Genomic DNA, 21,792 nt, shown 5'->3' on the forward strand with positions numbered 1-21,792 from the left:
AAAGTCAAACCCATCATAAGAAAACAACTCTGTTTATTTCCCCCTTATGGCATCAATAACAAGTGAGGAAAACACTCCTAAAACTGTGCTTTACAAGACGGACAGCTGCATCTCCACTGGAAAACTCTGGTGCACTGTTTCGCTGATGAGACAGAGATAGAGAGAGAACTAAAGAAACTCTAAAGTTAACCTAGAAAGTCTGACCATTTGTCTCTAAATCATAGATCGGAATGCATTTTTCATTTTTAACAACTGGTTGTGAAGAGCTGTGTCTAGACAGATGGCAGGAGAAGGGACGACTGGCACAGGTAAAGTGATCCAGAGAGCGAGAGGGAAGAAGGACGGTGAGGGACAGAGCATGTGAGAAACTCTGACACAGAAAGAGAGAAAGAAAGAAAGAAAGGAGAAAATGGTTATTGTGAAGGGAGGGAGATGGGGGAGGAGGGGAGGTTGTATGTGTTAATACACAGGAACACTGCATCAAACCAATGCACTGCTCTGAGGCTGGCTGAGCAGCTATGAGGAGTGCGTCAGCAGTACATTCACGTTCCCACTGAAGGACAAAGGGAGGGGGCAGAGCGAGCATCTTAGCTGCCTGCAACACCGACACACATCGAAGGGGGGGAATAGAGAAAAAAGAGAGATTGGAGAATAAACAAGAAGAGGAGATGTGGATTAGAATGCTGCTCCTGCTGTTTCTCTGACGGTGGGCTGCCTGTTAGAGCGCTCGCGTGCCTCTCCATCTCTCTCTCTCTCTCTCACACACACACACACACACTCTCCTTCGCACACTCTATCTTTTTCTTGCTCTTGATCTGTCAGTGGTTCTCTCATTCATTCTCTTTCGGGCTCTCTTTCCCCTCTCTTTCTCTCTCTCTCTCTTCTACTCTGGCTACTGCAGTAGTCCACCAGCCAGCCGCAAGTCTGACAGCCACACACATGGCTAACTGCCACAACTTACTACCTCAGTCCTGGAGAAAAAACTAACAAAAAAGCAAGCAGAAGACCACTGCAGGACGCAGCCTGGGGGACAAAGAGCAAGCGGAGAGAAGGATCCTCAACACCATTCTCTGCTTATGGATACAGATACGGAGCCCACTTCCACACACATCCTTCAAGCGTAATCCTCTCTGCATTCTCTCATTGCAGAAGAGGACAAGAGTGCTCTCTCTCTCTTCCGACAGCCTTTTGCGAAGCTCCAACAGTGCAGCGTATCCTCTTCTACACCCCCCACACAGCGCCACCATCTCTCCCACCACCCCCAGCCCCCCTCCCCCCAGGAGGAATAGACGGATTACTGCTAGCTGTGCACACAGCAGCCTGCAGCTGCTCTGACCAGGGCCAGCCCAACATTGGGAGGAAGCAAGAGGAACACAGAGGAGGAGAGGAGAGGAGAGGGGGATGACTGTGCCGGGAGTTCTTTAGCCTTTTTCTGTCTCTCAGTCTCTGTCACAACAGGGCTAATCAGCGACCGACAAGCCCTTGGCAAAGTCACAGTGAGGGAGGTCTCTCACCCAAACAGGCGACCAGCCGGACGAGCCAACACATGTATCAGGACCTGACAGAACTGAGGATTTTTATTCATTTCACTTGGTCACTTCTTCTCTCCTCTTCTGTCGTGTTTAACTGCGTTATGGATCGTTGTGATTTATCTATAGTGCAGCTGCATTTTGGAGTCTGCTGCCTGGCAGAGGGACAGTTGGTGGGGGCAGAAGGAATCTGGGCACCTGCTAAGCCTTCATGGCCTTACTGCTGTCTGTGAGTCTTTTCCATGCTGCTCTCAGTCTTTAATATCAGGAGCCATTTTGTACCCTTGGCTAATAGAGGGCCACACTACTTTCTTAAAAAAGGAAAAAGAAGAAACCATCTATCTCATGCCATTCTGTGGAAAGGAATTACACATGAATGCTGTATGTGAGTGTTGTGCTTAACATTTGGAAAGAGGCAAAAAGGAGGACTTTCAAACTAATGAGGTACGTCACTGAGACTGTTACTCAACCTATTTCTTACATTGCTGCATTGCTTTTCTTCTGTTTCTTCTCTTGTATTAATCTCTCTCACTCTCTCTCCTTATCTGTCCTCCTTTTTTCCCCTTCATTCCCTCACAAAACAATTTTGATGCAGCATCTCCCTGCACTGTCGATGGAACTTTGGAGCCTTGAGTTGCTCCAGCCAGGCTAGGGTGGTCTGTCGTTTGGTGTGTGCCATATCCCCCCACCATGCAGAATAATGAGCCCTCCACACCATGAGTCCTCTGGGCCAGGTTAGTGTGCAGCCTACCTGGAATGCAGCCCTGCTCGCCGTGCTTTCCCTCATGGTGCCTGCCTTCACTATGTGCCAGTCCACAGGCCCTGAGTTCGGCTCAGCTAAGCCACAGAACTGTCCAGGTGTGTGCTCCTGCACTAACCAGCTCAGCAAGGTGGTGTGTACCCGCAGAGGGCTGATTAGGGTTCCTCCTAACATCCCAGCCAACACCAGGTACCTGAACCTAATGGAAAACAGCATAGAAACCATACAGGCAGATACATTTAGACACCTGCATCACTTGGAGGTACTACAGTTGGGCAGGAATGCTATCAGGCAGATTGAAGTGGGGGCCTTCAATGGTCTAACCAGTCTCAACACCCTGGAGCTGTTCGACAACAGACTGACAGTCATACCTAGTGGAGCTTTTGAATATCTATCAAAGCTTAGAGAATTGTGGCTTAGAAACAATCCCATTGAGAGCATCCCCTCTTACGCCTTTAATCGTGTCCCCTCACTCATGAGACTGGACCTGGGAGAGCTGAGGAAGTTGGAGTACATCTCAGATGGCGCTTTCGAGGGCCTTCACAACCTGAAGTACCTGAACCTGGGGATGTGCAATCTGAGGGAGTTTCCCAATCTTTCACCACTGGTGGGATTGGAGGAGTTGGAGATATCAGAGAATGTTTTCCCTGAACTGAAGCCTGGAGCATTCCGTGGCCTCAAGAATTTACGTAAACTATGGATTATGAACTCTGCCATTACTATGATTGAAAGGAATGCATTTGATGACATCACAGCCTTGGTGGAGCTTAATTTAGCCCACAATAACCTGTCGTCTCTCCCCCATAACCTCTTCACCCCCCTGCAGTATCTGGTGGAGCTACATCTTCATCACAACCCATGGCGATGTGACTGTGATGTAGTGTGGCTCTCTTGGTGGCTCAGAGAATACATTCCCACAAATTCCACCTGCTGTGGACGCTGCCACACTCCAGTCCACATGAGAGGACGCTACCTGGTGGAAGTTGATCAAACAACCTTTCAGTGTTCAGCACCATTCATACTTGATGCTCCAAGAGATCTTAACATTTCAGCAGCGAGGGTGGCAGAGCTTAAGTGTCGCACAGCTGCCATGAGCTCAGTACGATGGCTTCTCCCTAATGGAACTGTTTTGACCCATGGCTCGGCTCATCCAAGAATATCTGTCCTTAATGATGGAACACTTAATTTCTCCAATGTTCTCCCATCAGATACAGGTGTTTACACTTGCATGGTGAGCAACATGGCAGGAAATTCCAACGCCTCGGCCTACCTAAACGTCAGCAATGCTGAACTCAATACATCTAATCTGTCCTACTTTACCACTGTAACGGTGGAAGTTTTGGCGCCCACAGTGGAGGAGACCCCTAAACCCAAGCCCACTGTCCCTGCATCACCCTCTGTATTTCAACCTGTCTTTATCTCCACACCTACTGTGCTATTTCAAAACACTCAGACTCCAAGGCAGGTATCAATTCCCACTGCCAGAGTCCCTAGTGAGCCAGCTGCCAGCCTGGATGAGGTGATGAAAACCACCAAAATCATTATTGGGTGTTTTGTTGCTGTTACCTTGCTGGCAGCTGCCATGTTAATAGCGTTCTATAAGTTGCGCAAGAGGCATCAACAGAGAAGCACCGTGGCAGCAGCCAGGACCATAGAAATCATACAGATGGAGGAAGAAGTTCCTCCTGTTCCACCGCCCACATCTGGATCTAGTGGCTCTGATGACACAGGTTTAGTACTGCCTACACTGGTGGAACACAACAGCAACACCTTTAAGCCTGGGTATGTGTCCTCCTCATCCCGCCAGGGCGGTTACGGTGCCCATTGGACTCAGAACAACTCTCTTCACCGCTCTGTTAGACAGCATCACAGCCACATCAGCACCATTGCTGATCCCTACGTCATTAAGACTACTCATGGCAAGGACAAGGTTCAAGAGACCCAAATCTGAGTAACGCTCCCTATGGATTTATGTCTGACTCTGTCCGAACCTCTCCCCTCATCTCTGCTCACCAGTCCATGCAATAGAATGCACAAAGAACAGAACGGTAACTTTCTTTTGTACAGAAGTGCAAAACAGAGACATTTTTTGTTTCTTGTACATGCCTATACATAAGTATATAAATATGAAAAAAATAAATAAATATATATAAATAAAACTACCGTCAGGCAGTGGTGAGACATGCAAATTATATTAGAAAAGAAAGTAATTTGAAACTATTTTCTAATAACTGGTGACTTCTATTTAAAAAATGGATAATTAATTGCTTTTTTTTTTTTTTTTTAAATGAAAAAAGGAAAGTTGTGATGTCTAGCATAGGAAAAGAGGCATTTAGTTTGTTTTCGACCATATTTAGGAGGCAGTAAGAAGCTCTTTGCAAAGGCACCAGTTTCTAAATCCAGCCCCAAATGGAAGCTCCAGTTTTAACTGTGCCAAATATTATATGCAATAAAATGGTATTTCCGAACTAAGGAGTTTAAAAACACACAAAGCAAATTCTAGATAGATACAAACATTTGTCCAATAGCAGCATAATGGCACAGATAGATTGTGCTGTTCAGTAGCTATCAGCCAAATGCTTTTGGACTGCAGTGAAATTCTGCAGCTAAGGTTTAACCCTCTGTTCGCTGGAGTTCAGCTGCGTTTATTTGACAGTGCCAGTGCTTCTTAGTTGTAGCGTATCTAAACATGTTTATTTAGTGTGCACATGATTCCCCACTGGTTTAACTGGCAAATGTGGAATGCAGGCTAATAACAGTTGTTGCAAATATGTTGTTCTGTTATTGTTTGCATTTTGTATTATTTTTTTCCCTTAGGTTTTGACATGCTTCTTATTGGCTTGTGTAGTGTTTAGGGCTAATTTAGTAATGCATTACAGCAGTTGCCTGACTTGTCTCCGCAAGGGCTCATTCCGATGCTAATTTTTCAAAGGAACAGACATGTGGTGAAGTGATACAGGGCTTTGCTGACCATTCTGCTTTTGGAGAAAACAAAGAGGGTTGAGTTAAAACAAAATGAATGTCTGATGATACCGGGACTTTTCCATGGACTACATCGAAAAATTACTTTGTGTTTCTTTTTCTTTTAATGTTTTATTTTTAGCAACACTATTTTTATGGAGAGACAAAGGAGGCTATGAAAAATAAAATCTTTGGTTTGTATTTCTCTAATCAGAAACACTTTCATCCAATGTTTTTCTTTTCTTCTCTCTGAAAATATTTCCATTTGTGTGTAAGTTGTTTAATCGTAAAGGCTGGAGGTAGTATTGTAAATCGTATCTTAGCCAACACCCCCATCTTACGGTCCTATGCATTTACTTAGTGTCTGCATGAATGGGTCTTTAAGTAACTGGTGTACAATGCTGCATTATACCCCACAGTGGGGCTCTATGCAGGTCAGATAGGCTGTTGGTCTTTGATGCCTCAGCTTAGTTCTTAACATTGATTTCTCAGTGACTGTGAAGGGAAAAAATACATGTATCCCACAGTTCTACGGTTTGTGGGTTTCTTTTCCTTACGCATTCATCCGCAGGTCATACCTCTTACCTGAATGTGTCATTTATGGAACAAAGAGAAATATATTGGGGGTTTTAATGATATGAGTCCAACATTATTTTTCTTCAGCAAAACAAGTATTGCATTCCAAATGCAGTCTCAATATATCACTTAAAAATGAGAAAGCAGGCATATTTTTAGTTTTGTTTTTGTTTTTTTCTTTTTGCAGATGCTGTATGTGTCAGTGCATTTCTGAGCAATCTGGTCTTGACATCACGCAGCTAAAAGGCCAGCTACCATAAATAAGCGTGGGCAGTCTGTGGTGACTGAAACGGCTTACCCATGATGTTATACTGTTGCTCTTCATACAAACACTCATCAGTCCTCCTTATTTCATACTGATTTTGACAGATGCTGTTCAACCCTCCACATTTCTGGTCATTTCAGACTTTTATGTTGCAGTGAAAAAGTGCTCCTGCTGAGACTATTTAGGGATGAAGAGGAAATTAAAGTATGACCCTTTTGATAATTATGGTGCATGTTGAGTTGACAGGAACACCAATGCTTCATTTTAAAGCTCCAGGCCAGCCATCCAAGACACTTAATAATTGGTTTTAAAGGTACTGGGTGATGTAATATATAGATACTTAATTTACTATGACATTTACACTAACGTGACTGCATTACAGTTTGTTTCTGGTGCAGTAAAAGAAAACAGGAACAACAGCTATGCATGGTTTGAAATATAGGTTGATTGAGGATGAGTTTTCTAAGGATAAACTCTTGTAAAAGGAAAATTTTTGAATTATACATATTGTTGCCTCTCATCCAAAGTCGAGCCTTTAGCCCCCTGTGACCCTGAAATGGATAAGCGGTTAAGAAAATGGATGTATGTAAACAATGCTGTACAATATGTTGCAGGTGTTGATTAAATACCTCCAAATTTTTAAAGGTTTTCTAAATTCTCAATGGACAGTGAGGTGCTTGTGTTTTCTGGCAGCACACCTGACAGTGTCCAGGTAAGGAAGGGCCTCAATAAGCAGATGCAACTCAACTGTTTCTTCAGTTTCCTCAAGAAAATGCAAGGACGATCGACTACTGAATATTCAGGTGCCAAACAGAATGTGGTGGCTGTTTTTTTGCGCTGGCGAAACAGAGTGTTCTTGGTTGTTAGAGTATGTGTGGGTTGAAAAAGAGCAGACTCTTATTATTTTCCCCCAGCACAGCATGGTTCTTTGGCCGTGCTAGCATCTTCATAAGAGGCTACTGGCTGTTTGCAACGCCTTTAATGTGCCTGATAACCAGGCACATATAAACATTGACAACTACTTCCTTTCTTCTTCTTTTCTTCCTCCTCCGTCTCTTCAGTGTTAAGAGCAAAAGCAGAGGAAAGTCAGAAATCAACTTAGTACTATCAACTATTCAGTCAGTTTGCTTCCCTCTTGCTGTTTTTGTTTTTGCTGTACGCCGCCTTGTTGTAAATAAGATAGGAAGATGGCGTGCCATAACTGCTGCCATCTCTGACTGTTTTTCAATTAGTGATTCAGTATGAAATAGATCGTGTTTGAAGGTTTATAGGCTCATCTGTTTGGTACACTGATTTGCATACGTCATTTGAACCCATTTGCTTTTTCCCTTCTTCTTCTTCTTCTTCTTTTTTATTTACTAAAAGGTTAATGATAAAGTCAAATATATGATTACTTTTTTTTTAAGGAAGCAGCGTGTCACTAGCTCTTGTTCTTGCTTTACACTTTGCAGGATATGGAGGTAAGTAAAAAGAATCTGTAACTTGCCACCATATGGGTGGATCTTATTCCAACTTGATAAGATCTGCAGAGAAACAACTAAAAGGCTAGGATACGGCTCTATGGCTTGCATTCTATAAGGCTGAGGGTTTGTTTGAAACATGTCCTTGAGCCCATAGATCCATATCTGTTGATGAAGTCTCTTGCAGAAAAAAAGTGTTGGTCAGGTGGCAGAAATGCTGCCACAGTCTCTCCATTGACTGATGCCTTTTTGTGCCCACAGAGGGATTGTAATGACCCTTAGAAGTGAGAAATTGTCAGGACTCATCCTTCTCTCAACACTTGATTGGACTCTTTTATCATACTGCAAAGCTTTGGCCTGTGTCTTTGTTTTTTTGTTTTTTTGTTTGTTTGTTTGTTTTTAACTAGGGCAGAATGTGCACAAATTCAAAAGATTAAAAAATGTAAGGGAATTAATAACCTTGAATCACATTGTCAAAATAATATGTACAATGTTTTGCAATTTCACTGGCTATTGGTTTTGGATCGAGGAAAAATGAATATTGTTAATACATCAAAGAGAAAATGTAAATGCGAGAGAAGACACAGCAGCTTATATACACATAACCAGATAAATCTACAGTTAGTTGACAAATAAAAGGCCAGTGCAAAAGTTTGATTTTCGGTTTTTTAGTTTTGCTAGATTGTATTTTGTGTTGCTGCAATTTTCCCACCAATTACTTTTTATGATTAAGCAAAGTACCGCAGGTACATTAAGCTAAGCCAATCATAAACTATATTTTCTGATTCAACTGCCAAGAAATTGTTGAAATTATTGATGAGCCCTCATACCTCCACTAAATGAAAATCTGAATGTCTTCCACAAGGATATGTGGATCTGGATTATTTTATTTCATATTAATGTATTTTCTTACAACATCAAGATGTCCCAGATTTTGCCTTAATTTTATATATGTTTGCATATCAAACAAAATTTCTAATTGACCCCATCACACCTTACATCTGTGAATCATATTCCATATACTTAAGTTTTTGATGGTTTCTAATTCCTCAACAGTGCTGTGTACACCAGGTGAGTGGCCTTCTTCTTTGAAATAATGAAATAATGCTCTCAGTTTTACTACGCCACTATGAACAAAGTATGCCAGGTTTCTCCTATGCAGTAGAAAAGATGTGAGACTTCATCAGGACATTCACTCAGTGTTGGTCTGATTCAATGAAGAACATTAACATGTAAAGCCCTTGTGATATGTATACGTATACTAAATACGATTCCACAAAAAGGAAATAAAAAATAAAACATAAGGTAAGGTGTCACTACAATTATATTGCCTCAAAGTAGAGACGCAGTTTGCATCCTACTGAACTGCACTGCATTGTATAAGTCAGTGTCACTGGAATGTAGGCCACGGTACTCTCTTTGAACCACTGCAGCTCAGGATAAGGGATGGCAACTGGAGGTTGTTCCTGAAGGTTTAATTCTCTGTCAGTCCATCTGACACTCTTTATTTTTTTTCCAAGGGGTGTATGTGTCTGTGTGTAAGTGCCTGTGTATGTGTGTGTGTGTTTTCAGTGTCTTCTAGAGTCTGTCATGTTATTTTAATCCCTCTCATTCATGACTATGAAGGTAAAAGTGGAACTCATGCATGATATACTGACAAGCAATGTATGCTAACAGGGAATCCTAAAGCAAGCAATAATGCTAAAAAAAAAAAAAAAAAGTCATATTTGTGGACAGGCTATATTACATTCTACAGAAATGTAGATACTATAAGTAAAGATTTGGAGGATACAGTTTGGACACCATTTGACTGATTTAATCAAGGTGTGACTTTTATGTCTGCCACAGAAAATAGCAAAGTGTATATTACAGGTATTTTTCACAGATCCCATCTCTCTCTGAAAAAGAAGCAAAAACAATTACATCTACAAATACAGAAGATTGTCTGATATCACAAATAGAAAGCAAAATACCCGACATGTGTACCCCTAATCTTCTTTATTCACCACCAATTGACCCACACATGATGTGTGTGATTGTATTTGTTTATGAGAGTATTACAAACAGTTATCTAGACCACACCGTACATTATGATTACCTGATTTAGGGCTTAAAATAACTCCTTTAGGTAAATTTCCTCTGGGAGTGACTACATAGCACTGAAGGAAGAACTGGGCTGTTACACAGTTACTCAGGGATTAAGTAAAATTAAAAGAAGAATGTTTGCATTTGAAATTACATCTCAAATTGAGCCCTCACAATACACTGAGATTTCAGGTAATACAAAGCTAAATCCCTTTTGTCAGCTGGTCCTAAGACTTACTGATCAAATAACTATATACCGTTCAACTTCAAACCAAGACTGCATTCTAACCCCTAATCCAAAGTTGTTGTTTTTTTATCTGAAGCATCAAATAAACTCAGGACGAAGCTGGGAGATTCAAGTAGGGACACTATCTGCAGTGGCCCTTACTCACATCTATGATGTGTTCTCCCTGCTGAAGAGGAAGAAAGAAAGAAAGAAAAGTGGACTGGAGTTAAAACTCTGTGGTGTTGCTAGGTCAAAGACAGTTTTATGTACAATCCACATGAATCAGAAATTTGCGTTATCACAATGTATGCATGCATGAAAATGTCTTTAGTGACTATACTCTAGCCATAAAGAAAAGATGTTAACCATCAGATCAAAGAGTCTGTATCCCTGCACAAGAGGTAGAGACAAAGCTGTATTCCCCCCTTAAGATGACAAATAGTATTAACAGCATACCTTCACGCAAAAAGGAGGACACAAGTCAAAGCAATAAAAAATGATTATGTCAAAATAAAATATTATCAAAATAAAAGATATTTTGTTTTTGTCAAAATAAAATCTTGACATAATCCGTCTTACATATTTAAAACTCACACACATACTAACAGAGATTTGTCTTTCTTTTCATTCATGTTCTTTTCATTTTAATGTGGTTATTAATTTTATTTTACTTAATGAGTTGTGTTTTTCTCTTTCCCTCCTTAGTTTTTAATTGCATCATCCTTCAAGCTATGGCAGTATTGTCCACCTGACGTTCACACCAGAAAGAACATAATGAACTGAGTTGAGAAAAACACAATGTGATAGTCCGAGCAAGACAGAGAGAGCAACAGAGAGATTTTGGAGAAAGTTCAGGTGGTACAGACTGTTTGAGCTGCACCAAAGCCAAAACGCCACTGAAACACTATCTATTTGAGCTTATAGGTTCATCAACAGACTCACTGTCACATCTTCACAGCTCAGCAACAGTTCTGGCAGTTGCATAGATTCAGTTGGCTTTTTTTTTTTCTTCTTTAAACTTGACTTCCGCCTCTTTTCTCTTTCATTCTATCGACCCTGCCAATAACATCCAAGGCCCCAGGGTTGCTATGGTTTCCCTGGATTCCAGTGCAATGGTGATTGGCTGTTGAGGAAATTGTGGTAGACATGGAGCTGTGTGAATAGGGAGCTTACTGTGACCCTGACAGAATGCACTGTATTCATATTTACTTTGAGGACCTTGGTTAAACAGCCACTCGAAATAAAGCTCAATGGGCCTACTCACTGGCTGGTATGTGCTGAGTTCATGTTGTGGCAGATAGAGGAGAATGATGTGAAAAAGGAAAAAAAAAATATTTATAATGTTTTTTACAAATCGCAAAAGCAGAGCTCTACAATTCATTGTTATGTGACACACAATGGAAGGAAGCAATTTACCAATTTTTTTTTTTTTTACAATTTAACAAAGCAATGACATTTACAGTAAAAATGCAACAAAAAATACTATAATAAAGTACAGATGTTTTCTGTACTATCTTAATAACTAAGAAAACACACTGCAATATGTGCCAGCAAAAATGGGATGTATGAGACTCAAGAATATTAAATTGCAGACAATAGCTGAAAGAGGAAAACAAAGATCTCTTTGTTAATACAGTCAAGAGTGGAATACAGCAACACACTGTAACCTGTGTTTCTAAAAGTTGGAACTCGGTAGTGCATAGGATGTGAATGTGCATACTACTATGTACTCCTGCTAAATTCTCTAAATTGTAAATTGTCATGGGAAATTGATAACAAAAAATAGCACTGTGCTTGTGCTGTGTGTTCTAAGTGTGTTATATCAATACTGGATGTTGAATGCATTGAATCTAAACCATCTAAGATGTAGGATGAGGAATGTGTGAAAGTGACATGAGGCAACACTCTAAATAAACTGAGGCACACCGATTTTGACTCACGCTGTAATAACACAAACTCTAAATATGTAAAAAAAGCAGCGGGCCAAATTGCTGGTACTGCTCCTTGGAATATTATTTATTTAAATATTAGTTATTTTTTGTGTATATAATGTGGGAATTATTTATTTATTTATTACTTACATTGTAAAGTAGCTCCTGACTCAAGGACCACTTACTATGTTACGCGTATTCCTCAGTAGATACCACAGTGAGTGGCGGGACACTGGTAACCACAATAATCTCATTCACCTGTAAGCATAGTTACATGTAGCATAGCCCATATGGGTGCATCAGACATACAAAGATGGCTGCTAATTAGTAACCTACAAATAAATACTTGGTCAGTCTGTTAGTACATATATAACCAGTCATACTGTAGGTGAGGTAGCTGTATTGAAAATGCTAAGAAAGGAATCAACAAAACAAATGGTCAGGATGTCCAGTTCAACTGGTCAAATTAGATAAGGTGCCTTGGAGAAAGCCACCAGTTGCAGTCAAAGTAGCCTATACACTCAGCCACTTTGTTAAGTACACCTTAACAAAGTAGTTCTCGGGGTGTACCTCCCTTTGCCTTCAGAAGTGGCTTAATTCTTTATAGCATAGATTCCACAGGGTGCTGAAAACATTCCTCAGAGAGTTTGTTCATTATTGGCACGATAGAAACACAAAGTTGCTGCAGGTAGTCAGCTGCACATCCACAATACATTCAGACTGAGATCTGGTGACTGTGAGATTATCAGATTTTTGTGACTGGAAGCTGGAAGCAGCCCTCAGAAGATGGGTGCATTGTGGTGATAAAGAAATAGAATTGGTCAGCAACAATACTTGTGTAGGCCGTAGCATCCAAAGTGTTTCATGAAAAGATGTCCTGCATCACCACCAGCCTGCACTACCTAGCACCACCGCCAGCCTGAAACATTGATATAATCTTTATGCTTTCAGGTTGTTTCCACCTATCATCCCGATGTTGCAGCAGAGATCATGACTGATCAGACCCAACTACAGTTTTCCAGTGTTCTGCCGTCCAATTTCACTTAGCCTGTGGGAATGGTAGCCTCAGTTTCCTGTTCTTAGCTGACAGGAGTGGCACCCGGCATAGTCTTCTGTTGCTGTTGCTGATCTGCTTCAAACTGAATAAGTTGTGCATTCATAGATGCTCCTCTGCATACCTCGGCTGTAACAAGCGGTTATTTGAGTTGCTGCTGCCTTCCTATCAGCACAAAGCACTCTGACCATCCTTCTCTGACTTTTTGCATCAACAAGGCATTTTTGCCCACATAACTCCTGCTCGCTGAATATTTTCCTACTTTTGGATCAGTCTCTTAAAACCCTAGTTTAAAGAGACCCTAGTTTGTGCAGGAAAATCCCAGTAGATCAGCAGTTTCTGAAATACTAAGACCAGCCCAGCTGGCACGAACAATAATGCCATATTAAATCATCTTTCTTCTCATCCTGATATTTAGCTTAAACTGAGCATATCTACATGACAAAGTTGCTGCCATGTGATTGGCTGATTAGAAGAGAACTTGAGCAGCTGTAAGTAGTTGTTGAGTATATACAGTGCACAGCTTAACAGTCGGTCTCTGTCAAGCTCAAATAATTGAGTTATGAAAAAAAGAAAACGGATAAAAATACCCACCAACTTTTCATGAAGTTTAGAATTACCTGTAGAGACCAAAACCATGTATTTCTATTTGTACTAGACCAGGGGTCTGCATGCAGTGATGCAACTTGACCTTAATATTAGCATTGTTATTAGTTATATTAGTTTTATTATTAGGATTATTATTATTAGTAGTAGTAGTAGTAGTAGTAGTTGTAGTGGCAACCCACCCTGAGCATCATTAGTGATATCACAGTCAAAACTTATTTAAGTATGGATGTATGAAATAAACAGCACTTAAACTTGTAACACAGTAAAGAAAATTGTATTCAAAAAAATACAGTAACTGAAACAAACTTTGTCCTGCGCAAAGGCTTTGACATTCTGTGTACAACCAAAACAGTAAGTGATGGATTTTTACACTAGTAATAGTAAATTATTAGAACTGTACACTAGAAGACATACTAACAGAAGATGTAAACAAAGGTTTCCATCCACAATGTTACAAGTCAACCACAAGTAAAGGCATTCAGGCAATCTGTGATTTGTTATAGTTTGATTCAGATTATTCACATAAACACATTCATAACATGCATACTAAACTTGTTCAGAACAATTGTCAATCAGCACTGTGTATTACATACACATGCTTGAGTGCCTGTGTGTCTGTGCTTGGCCGGTGTATGTTAGACCGAGGCCAATCATTCTGTAGAATGAAAGCCTGATAAACGACAATAATGTTCGCTGTGTAATTGAAAGACATAGAACCCCAATTTGTTTACACTGAAGTAAAAAAAAATATCAATGAGAAGTGCGAGCACAGGTTTTATTCTGTATGTGGGATAATTATGTGTTCTTAAGAGAAGCATTTATCTTAATACACAGAAGATTACCCTCCAAATCACTCTCACAAATTCAAGCTATCAGCTTGGAAATAACCTGCTGACAAGCACGGGGGGCATAAATGTGTTTTTATTTCAACACTAATTCTCTGTTGTGTTTGAATTACGCAGACCATTAGGACCGGCAAATGTGCTCCAGGCCAGTGTGCGTGTGTGTGCGTGTGAGCATATTTGTGTATAAACGAGTATGTTGGAACAAGAGTGTTCAGTGGCGTGTCGGTGGTATTAATAGGAGGATGTGAAGATGCAGTTGTTTTGCCTTCTGCATGTGCTGTACATTCACTACCTTATCACTTCCAAACACTCTGGCGCTGCTCTGTCAACTCAAATGAGCTAATTGCTTTAGTCTTCCACTCTTACTTATTTTCATTTTGGCTCCCTCCCACTCTTTCTTTCTACCCACACACAATGGCCGCTGACTCGCTTTAGATTCTCATTGTCCCTTACTCTCTCTCTCCCTCTCTCGCTCGTACAGTTTCTTAATGCCTTTTTTTAATTTGGATTCTGTCTAAGAATTGCACCTTGTCCTAATTGCCTTTGCAGCTGAGTCATAGCCCTTCTCCAAGCTATTTTCTTTGAGTGACTCCCTTTCAGCACGGCTCACCTCTTTTAAATATATTCTCTGTTCATTTTTTTTAGCGACCTTTGCAATATGTTGATCAGAAAAAAACTGTAGATCTATTAAGTTCTGCTTTTTATTCCTTGCCTTTTCTTGCTCTTCTCTCTCTCTCTCTCTCTCTCTCTCTCTCTCTCTCTCTCTCTCTCTCTCTCTCTTGCTGAATTTCCTCTGTAGCCTCTCAGAGAGTAAGGATGGATTATAGTGTGACAAAGAGCCATGGTGCAGTATAGGGGGATTTGGGAACGCCAAGCTCTCTGTCATCTCAGGACTCACTCATATGCCTCTGCACTCCATTATTGTCCCACTGACGCATCTGTCTTAACAGAGAGCAGGGAGGGAGTGAGAATTAAGTGAGGGATGATATATGTGTGTATGTGGGTGGCTGGGCACTAGCCTTAATTGACAGGACAGTCCTAGTATTCTTGAGTTTCTTGGACAGTCTAGATGGAAACTTTGCAAAAACAAAACAAAAAAAAGTGGTTTCTTGGACTTTTCCATAGCATAACACCTTTATATTAAGTGACATGAGGTTTAAATGAAGGGAAATGGAGCAAAGTGTGACTACTGTTTAAGTATGCACCATTCTAGTCATAATCTGAGGTAAATGTCTCTGCTTGCACAGTGATGACTAAATCACATTAACCACATTACTGCTGGCTACAGCATAGACCTCTCTTTACTAATAGCATGATGCACAGCTAGTCTGAGGTTGAAACAATGATGAGATCATTTGTCTTAATGAATTACAAAAATGATCATGCATGACTTTCATGTGTATGGTTGATTATTATGATTATTAATACTGCATTTCACAGAAACTGAGTACATAGTGTGCTCCTGTTTGCCTGTATGCTGCATTCACCTCATTGTTTCTATCAACAGTCAGTTAATCAGTTTAGAAAGCAGTATATCTTCAGGAATCGGGTAATCTGATAAACTTTATATATTTGAGAGAAGACCGATTTCTTTTTAAATCTTGTGTGCGTGTGACACCTGGAGTGCATAGTGCAATGATTTGATGCAGTAAGCAGTGGCAGAGGGACTGAAGCAGACACGCACGGTGGTCTGAAAAGAAGATCCCAGCACATGTGTCTGTTTTGGAGAAGGGGTTGGTGGGTTGGGTTTGGGAAGCTTTCTTACAAGCAGGTTAGGACTCCCAGGAGCATCAATCCTGCTGCAAACTGCTTTGATCAGTTTGTAGTCTAAATCCAATTTAAGAGTTTGCCCCAAGCAAGAGTGTGTATGTGTGCAATTTTGTTTATAAAGTGTAAACTGGTGCTTGGCCCGTGGCAGGCAGTGTCTGCGGGCTACAGCTGCAGAGCATGTACATATAGACATATGTATGTGTGTATGCATACATGTATGCATGTGCTCTTTGGAGGCTGTGCTGTGGGTAATCAAGCATCATTAATATTCCAAGTTGCCACATTCAGGAAATAAGGACCAGCGCATGAAACACAGCCACCCCTTTGTAACCACTTCTATCTGTCCCACTCAAAGACACACATGCACACATCCATAAAGCTAATACACACTAACACATCGCCCACTTTTTCTGAATACGTTACTATGTTCAATATTTATTGTTCTAAAACTGCGGCTGCTCTGATTAGCATTTCACCCTAGTAAAAAAATAAAATAAAACAGTATAAAATATTCAGCTTGTGGAAGTAAGAGTCATGGGAGCCCTGAGAGTGTTTATTCATGTTGCACCCTGGGAAAGCACACAGGAGCATGTTGGAGAGAACACTTTACAGAGCACAGCAGAGCTCATCAGCTGAATATATTACTCTGCTCCTGAAGGCAACGCTGTTCACTCTGGACTCCAGCAGAGTGAACACTGCTGATCAGCAGGACACACACACTCAGACACACTGATTCTGTCTCCCATTTCACACCCACCCACACCTCAGCCTCATCTCCCCCGAGCTGCCCTTTCTTCCATCTCGTTCCTCAGCCCATAATGGGGAGGAGGAGAGGATGTTAATAGGCAAGAAAAGGTCAAGGACAGCCACTGATATCCTGCTTAAGACACAAGACCGTTGTTAACAAGAATGAAGCACTAGAAAGATTTTGTAAGGTGCAGGTACGCGAAGAGACCTTGATGGATGCATGGTTAGCCGTGTTCAGGATAGCATGTTTCAAGTCATTATGTATCGCTGTAAGGATATCACATTAGACTTGCCTGTAAAACAAAAAAAAGAACTTGTTCCTCTTGCTAATTTCGAAAACTGAATTAAAATGACTCAAACAATAATGTCACCTGTGTTTCATAAGTCACCTTGAGTGACTGTGTCTCACACACGATGAGCAACAAGATTCAGTTCAATAGAGCCCAACCTAGCTCTTTTAAGATAATGCCGCTTCCTTTCAACTCCAACATGCAGTCACTGAATATCTGAACATCAGGGTCAGAGACAAAGATCCTGAACCCTTCGTCTTTAATAAAGACTTTGCATGAACTATAAATCAACAGCATTTTGCTCGTGGCTCTTCAGCCTGGACATTTGGGCATGAACTTCTTCTTAGATACAATGGGGTAATGTGGAGAAATAATGAAAACATGAAATAATCTGATTCATTTAGTGAGTATTTTTAGGTGTATTTGATCTGTTAAAAATCACTTTACACAACACTGAAATATGTTTCTTGCCTTAAGTCTTTTGAAATGAGGCTAGAAAGGCAAAAGTCTCTGTTGTTACTACAACAAAAGGCTTTGTGTAAAACACACGTTAGACTGGTTTTCATCAACTTTGTAGTCTGGTTTTGTAGTTTCATTTATCAAAAAGGATAAAAGGAAATGTGTGAGTGTGTGTGTGTGTGTGAGAGTCTTATTATTTTTAACAGGAAATTATATGACAGTGCTTCCCTAGCAGTGATGTGGAGAAATGCAACAAATAGTGTAATACGCTGCTTTCTAAAAAGTAAAAATAAAAAAATAAATTCTGAAAAAAACAACACCTAAAAAAACTAATGACTAATATATGTAAAATATGCTGTAACTGCAGTACTGATGATTAGCCGCCTTAAGTGTACGTGGAGCTTGAGCAGTTGAAAATGGCACAGAGAAGTGACAGCGGCTCTTTAGAGAAAGTGCTGATACATGTCAGAGCTTCCTGATTCATTAATCAAAGCACACACCTAACTTATTAAAGCCAGCAAAGAGTATCTGTTATTTTATCACGTCTGCAGTTTTCTCTTTTACGCTGTGCTTTTATCCTTGATTGTCCGGCCAATCATGTAAAGAGAAAGAAGAGGAGAGAGAGAGAGAAACCTCGCTAACAAGGCTCATGTATCTCAATCACCTCAAACAATATCCGTTCCAGCTAAAATATGCAAGGCAACACTCCTCACAATAGCAATGCCAGGGGGCACAGTGGCTGGCATTTCCTGACAAATAGACTTAATTTAGATGTAACCCTGTTTTTGTGTTATTAATTCTCCTTTCACCTATTTACACATATACGTGCACACAAGCAAATCCAGCTTCTATTTTTCATTCATTCCCTTTGTCTTTTTGGAAGTGATAAGGTTTGAGCTCTGACTGACAGGCGACTGCATCCTCTCCCCCCCCCTTTTCCCTTTTCAACCTCTCATGGTCTCACCATTTCGGAGCTTCCCCTCTGCTCTCATTCTGCCCATCAGCATTATAAAGCTCCATACTATCATACCATTCATGCACATACACAGAAACGGTAAGGAAGAAATTATGAGGAGGAGCGGGCGAAATAAAGCCTTGAGTTTTAGCTGACACAGTGTCTCTAAGCAACTCTAACTGATTTTCTTTTAACTCTCTGGTTAATAATACAGATTCGACTGCTGACAGAACAAGAGATGACTCTTCCAATGAGTTATTTTATTTTCTCTCCCTTAGTCACTTCTAAGTGTTAAATAATAGTCATATATTAAACTGACAAACGACTGCTGTGACCGTTGGATGGCTTTAGACGCAAAAGATGGTAAAGTGGGACTAATCTTTACATCAAATAACCCTATGATTCTCACTCTTTGTAGCCTCGTTACACAGAGTATTTTTTTAAGTAGTCATTTTCTAGATGGGCTAAACTAGTATACAGTACCTGTCAAGAGCTGCAATAGTAACCTGGAATCTACACAAAATGCAAAAATAAGAGATGCAGACTCTTCGCGGCTGCTCAAAATTATGCAAAATTACATGTCGTTGAATTTAAAAGTTTACATATTGTTTTCATTATCATTGAGTTTGAAGAATGTAATTGGATTTTATGAAAGTATTACTCTCTCAAGGTGTTTTAGCCTGACAGCCAAAGTTTATTTATATGCAGTTTGTCCTGTGAAATAACAATAACAGTCCCAAAGACTTCAAGGTCTGTTGTTGCTCTGCTACACTCACAGGTGACAAACACTGTAAAATGAATGCATGGCAAACATGGCGCCGTATATAGGGTGAGATCATAAAGTTGGCTTTCTGGTTTTAAAATCCAAAAACTAAACCTCATTCAAATTTGGCTCATAACGGCTTTCAGATATAAGCCCCACTGTTTCTCAGTGGGTTCTCAAATCAAATCTTTTCTTTGGCAAAAATTATATATTGAATGTTTTCACTGCAGTTGCTGTTGTGTTGTTTTTAATTCTTATAGCATTTATATTAATGATAAATTTCAACCTAGATGCTGCCATTTTTTTTAAAGGACAGAAGCAAAAGACAAGAAAACAAAAACAAAAGCTAAAAACAAAGAAAACGGTCAAGAAGCAGCTGTTACCAAGATCCACTTTTAGAAAGTGTTAGTAGTACAGAATTCCTCTCATATGCTGCACAGTTTTTGTTGGATAAATAAATTTATCTGGTGTCTTGTATATCTGACAGTTTTGTTTGGCTTAGCTCTTGTGTAATAGCGCTCTTCAACTACACACTGAACAGCGAACATCAAGTGTTTACTCTCGGGCTTCTTCTCACTCTGATTTCCAAGTGACTTGACTTGTTGATGGTACGCAGCAAACAGCTCTAGCCACGGTGAAACCCGCCTACACGCGAAACAGAGCTGTTGTGTGTTATATCTTCAGGTGCAAGGGGGAGGGAGAGAGCGAGAGTTTGGAGAATCGTGTGACTGTGTGTATCGTGATGACTGCTGCTGTGCATGCCGTCACTCCAAGTTCAGACTTGTGCTGCTGTTTTTCTGCTGCACTGCAGAGGCCTGCGTTGCCTCTTGCTCACAACTTTAGACTGGTTTCCCCGGCAACCAGGGTGTCTGCACATAGAGAGCAACCATCTTCCCCAGATGAGAGCTTTTGTCAGTACAGTCACGCTCACTAGGACAGAGAGAGAGAGAGAGAGAGAGAGAGGGAGGAAAGGAGAGAGAGAGGGAGACAGAGAGTGATGAGAGAGCACATGGTAACTCTTACCCATATATCACTTATATGTCAGGGTGAGACCTAAATTGCTGTTTGTCCAACCAAGTACTCAAACCTTTTCAAGTTATAGCAGCATAATATCTCTCAATTTTTCTCTCTCACACAAACATCCTCCACAAGTTTCGCTGGGACATTTTGCTTCTTCTAGGTACCAGGGAAGTGAATGTCAAGTTTACAGGGTAAAATAACCCAAGATGAAAAAAATACCTGAACTAGTCTAAGTTTTATTCCAACTGTGCGAGTGCATCTAAAACCTGAAACTTTTTAGGCACTTGAAGAAAAGAAAAAATGTCACATGTGTTGAAAAACAGTACAACGTTATAATGATTAGGTTTAACATGTCTTTTCCGAAAGTAAACTAGCTGATGGCAGTGTTGATTTTGACATGAGATTTTGATATAGTTTTAGTCAGTTTAGGCAGTCACTTGGTGTTGGCTCTGTCTGTGGTACAGTATCACTTCCTGTATCATTTCCTGTTTACAGTACCTACCTGATCAGTGTATAATATGTTTTACTCCTCGACTCTCTATTTTAGCAATAATGATAGTTGTAATAAATGTAACCTCTTTAATTCAATTCAATTTTATTTATACAGCACAAAATCCCATCAACAGTTGCCTCAAGGCACATATTGTAACCAAACATTCATATGACCCCCTATGAGCAAGCACTTTGGCAACAGTGGAGAGGAAAAACTCCCTTTTAACAGGAAGAAACCTCCGGCAGAACCAGGCTCAGGGAGGGGCGGCTATCTGCCGCGACCTGTTTACAGCTCTGGAGGCCATGATCACTGAATTGGAGACCTCGCTCTGCACCCTTAAAACCAATAAGTAGCCAGGCCCCTGTAGTCGGTGTGGCCGATGGTAACGTAGCCACCGTTAGCAGTTGTTGGGGTTTTCTCATTATTATTGTAGATCTTTACCTTACAATAGGAAGTGCATTCAAGCAACTCGTGTTGTAAATTTGTCGCTACATCCTCCTGAGAACCAGCCTATTCATTTATGTCCTTTATAATAGACATTTGTTTTGGTCTATATCTTTTGACTTTCATTGTGCTACCCTAATAAGTCCTGATGAGTCCTAACATTGATATCTCATGCGTGGGGTGGCCTCTTATCGCTCCAAAGAGGCAGCAAATCACAAAAAAAAATTAAATGGGAAGATTCTTTATGCCTCGGTTCTCAGGAGGATTGAAAATTGAATTGAATCTAAATTCTTTTCATTTTAGTCTAGCTTTACTTCATTAAAGATCATAAGATTATAGTTGACTAAATCTAAAGTTGATAAATCTATAAAGTGTAAAAGTTTGTCATGTTTATACCAGTGAGTAAAAAAAAAAACGCTATACAGTTTCTTGAGGCAGGTCACATATGCATGTCTAACCTTACTGCATAAGGAGATTATTCCTCAGTGTATCACTCGTCCCACCTTTTTAAAGAACTTAATTAGATTGGATCTTGTTTTTCTTATTTTCA

At 40.4% G+C, this 21,792-nt stretch overlaps 1 protein-coding gene across 2 annotated transcripts; it reads left to right on the forward strand.

Annotated features, from left to right (window-relative positions):
* Positions 1-380: 380 nt before the first annotated feature.
* lrrc4.2 (leucine rich repeat containing 4.2) lies at positions 381-17,132 on the forward strand. 2 transcript variants are annotated; one of them, XR_005694986.1, is made up of 3 exons: positions 381-1,973; positions 2,125-4,337; positions 6,014-17,132. XR_005694986.1 is itself a non-coding variant. In XM_040025545.1 (2 exons), the coding sequence occupies exon 2, from the start codon at positions 2,246-2,248 to the stop codon at positions 4,238-4,240; it is 1,995 nt and encodes a 664-aa protein (XP_039881479.1). In that variant the 5' UTR covers positions 381-1,973; positions 2,125-2,245; the 3' UTR covers positions 4,241-5,275. The 2 variants fall into 2 exon arrangements, 1 of the variants encoding a protein (XP_039881479.1); XM_040025545.1 differs by lacking the exon at positions 6,014-17,132 and having other exon boundaries at positions 2,125-5,275.
* Positions 17,133-21,792: the final 4,660 nt, after the last annotated feature.

Source organism: Simochromis diagramma, unplaced genomic scaffold, assembly GCF_900408965.1.
Source record: "Simochromis diagramma unplaced genomic scaffold, fSimDia1.1 OVJJ01000293.1, whole genome shotgun sequence".
Classification (NCBI taxonomy): domain Eukaryota; kingdom Metazoa; phylum Chordata; class Actinopteri; order Cichliformes; family Cichlidae; genus Simochromis; species Simochromis diagramma.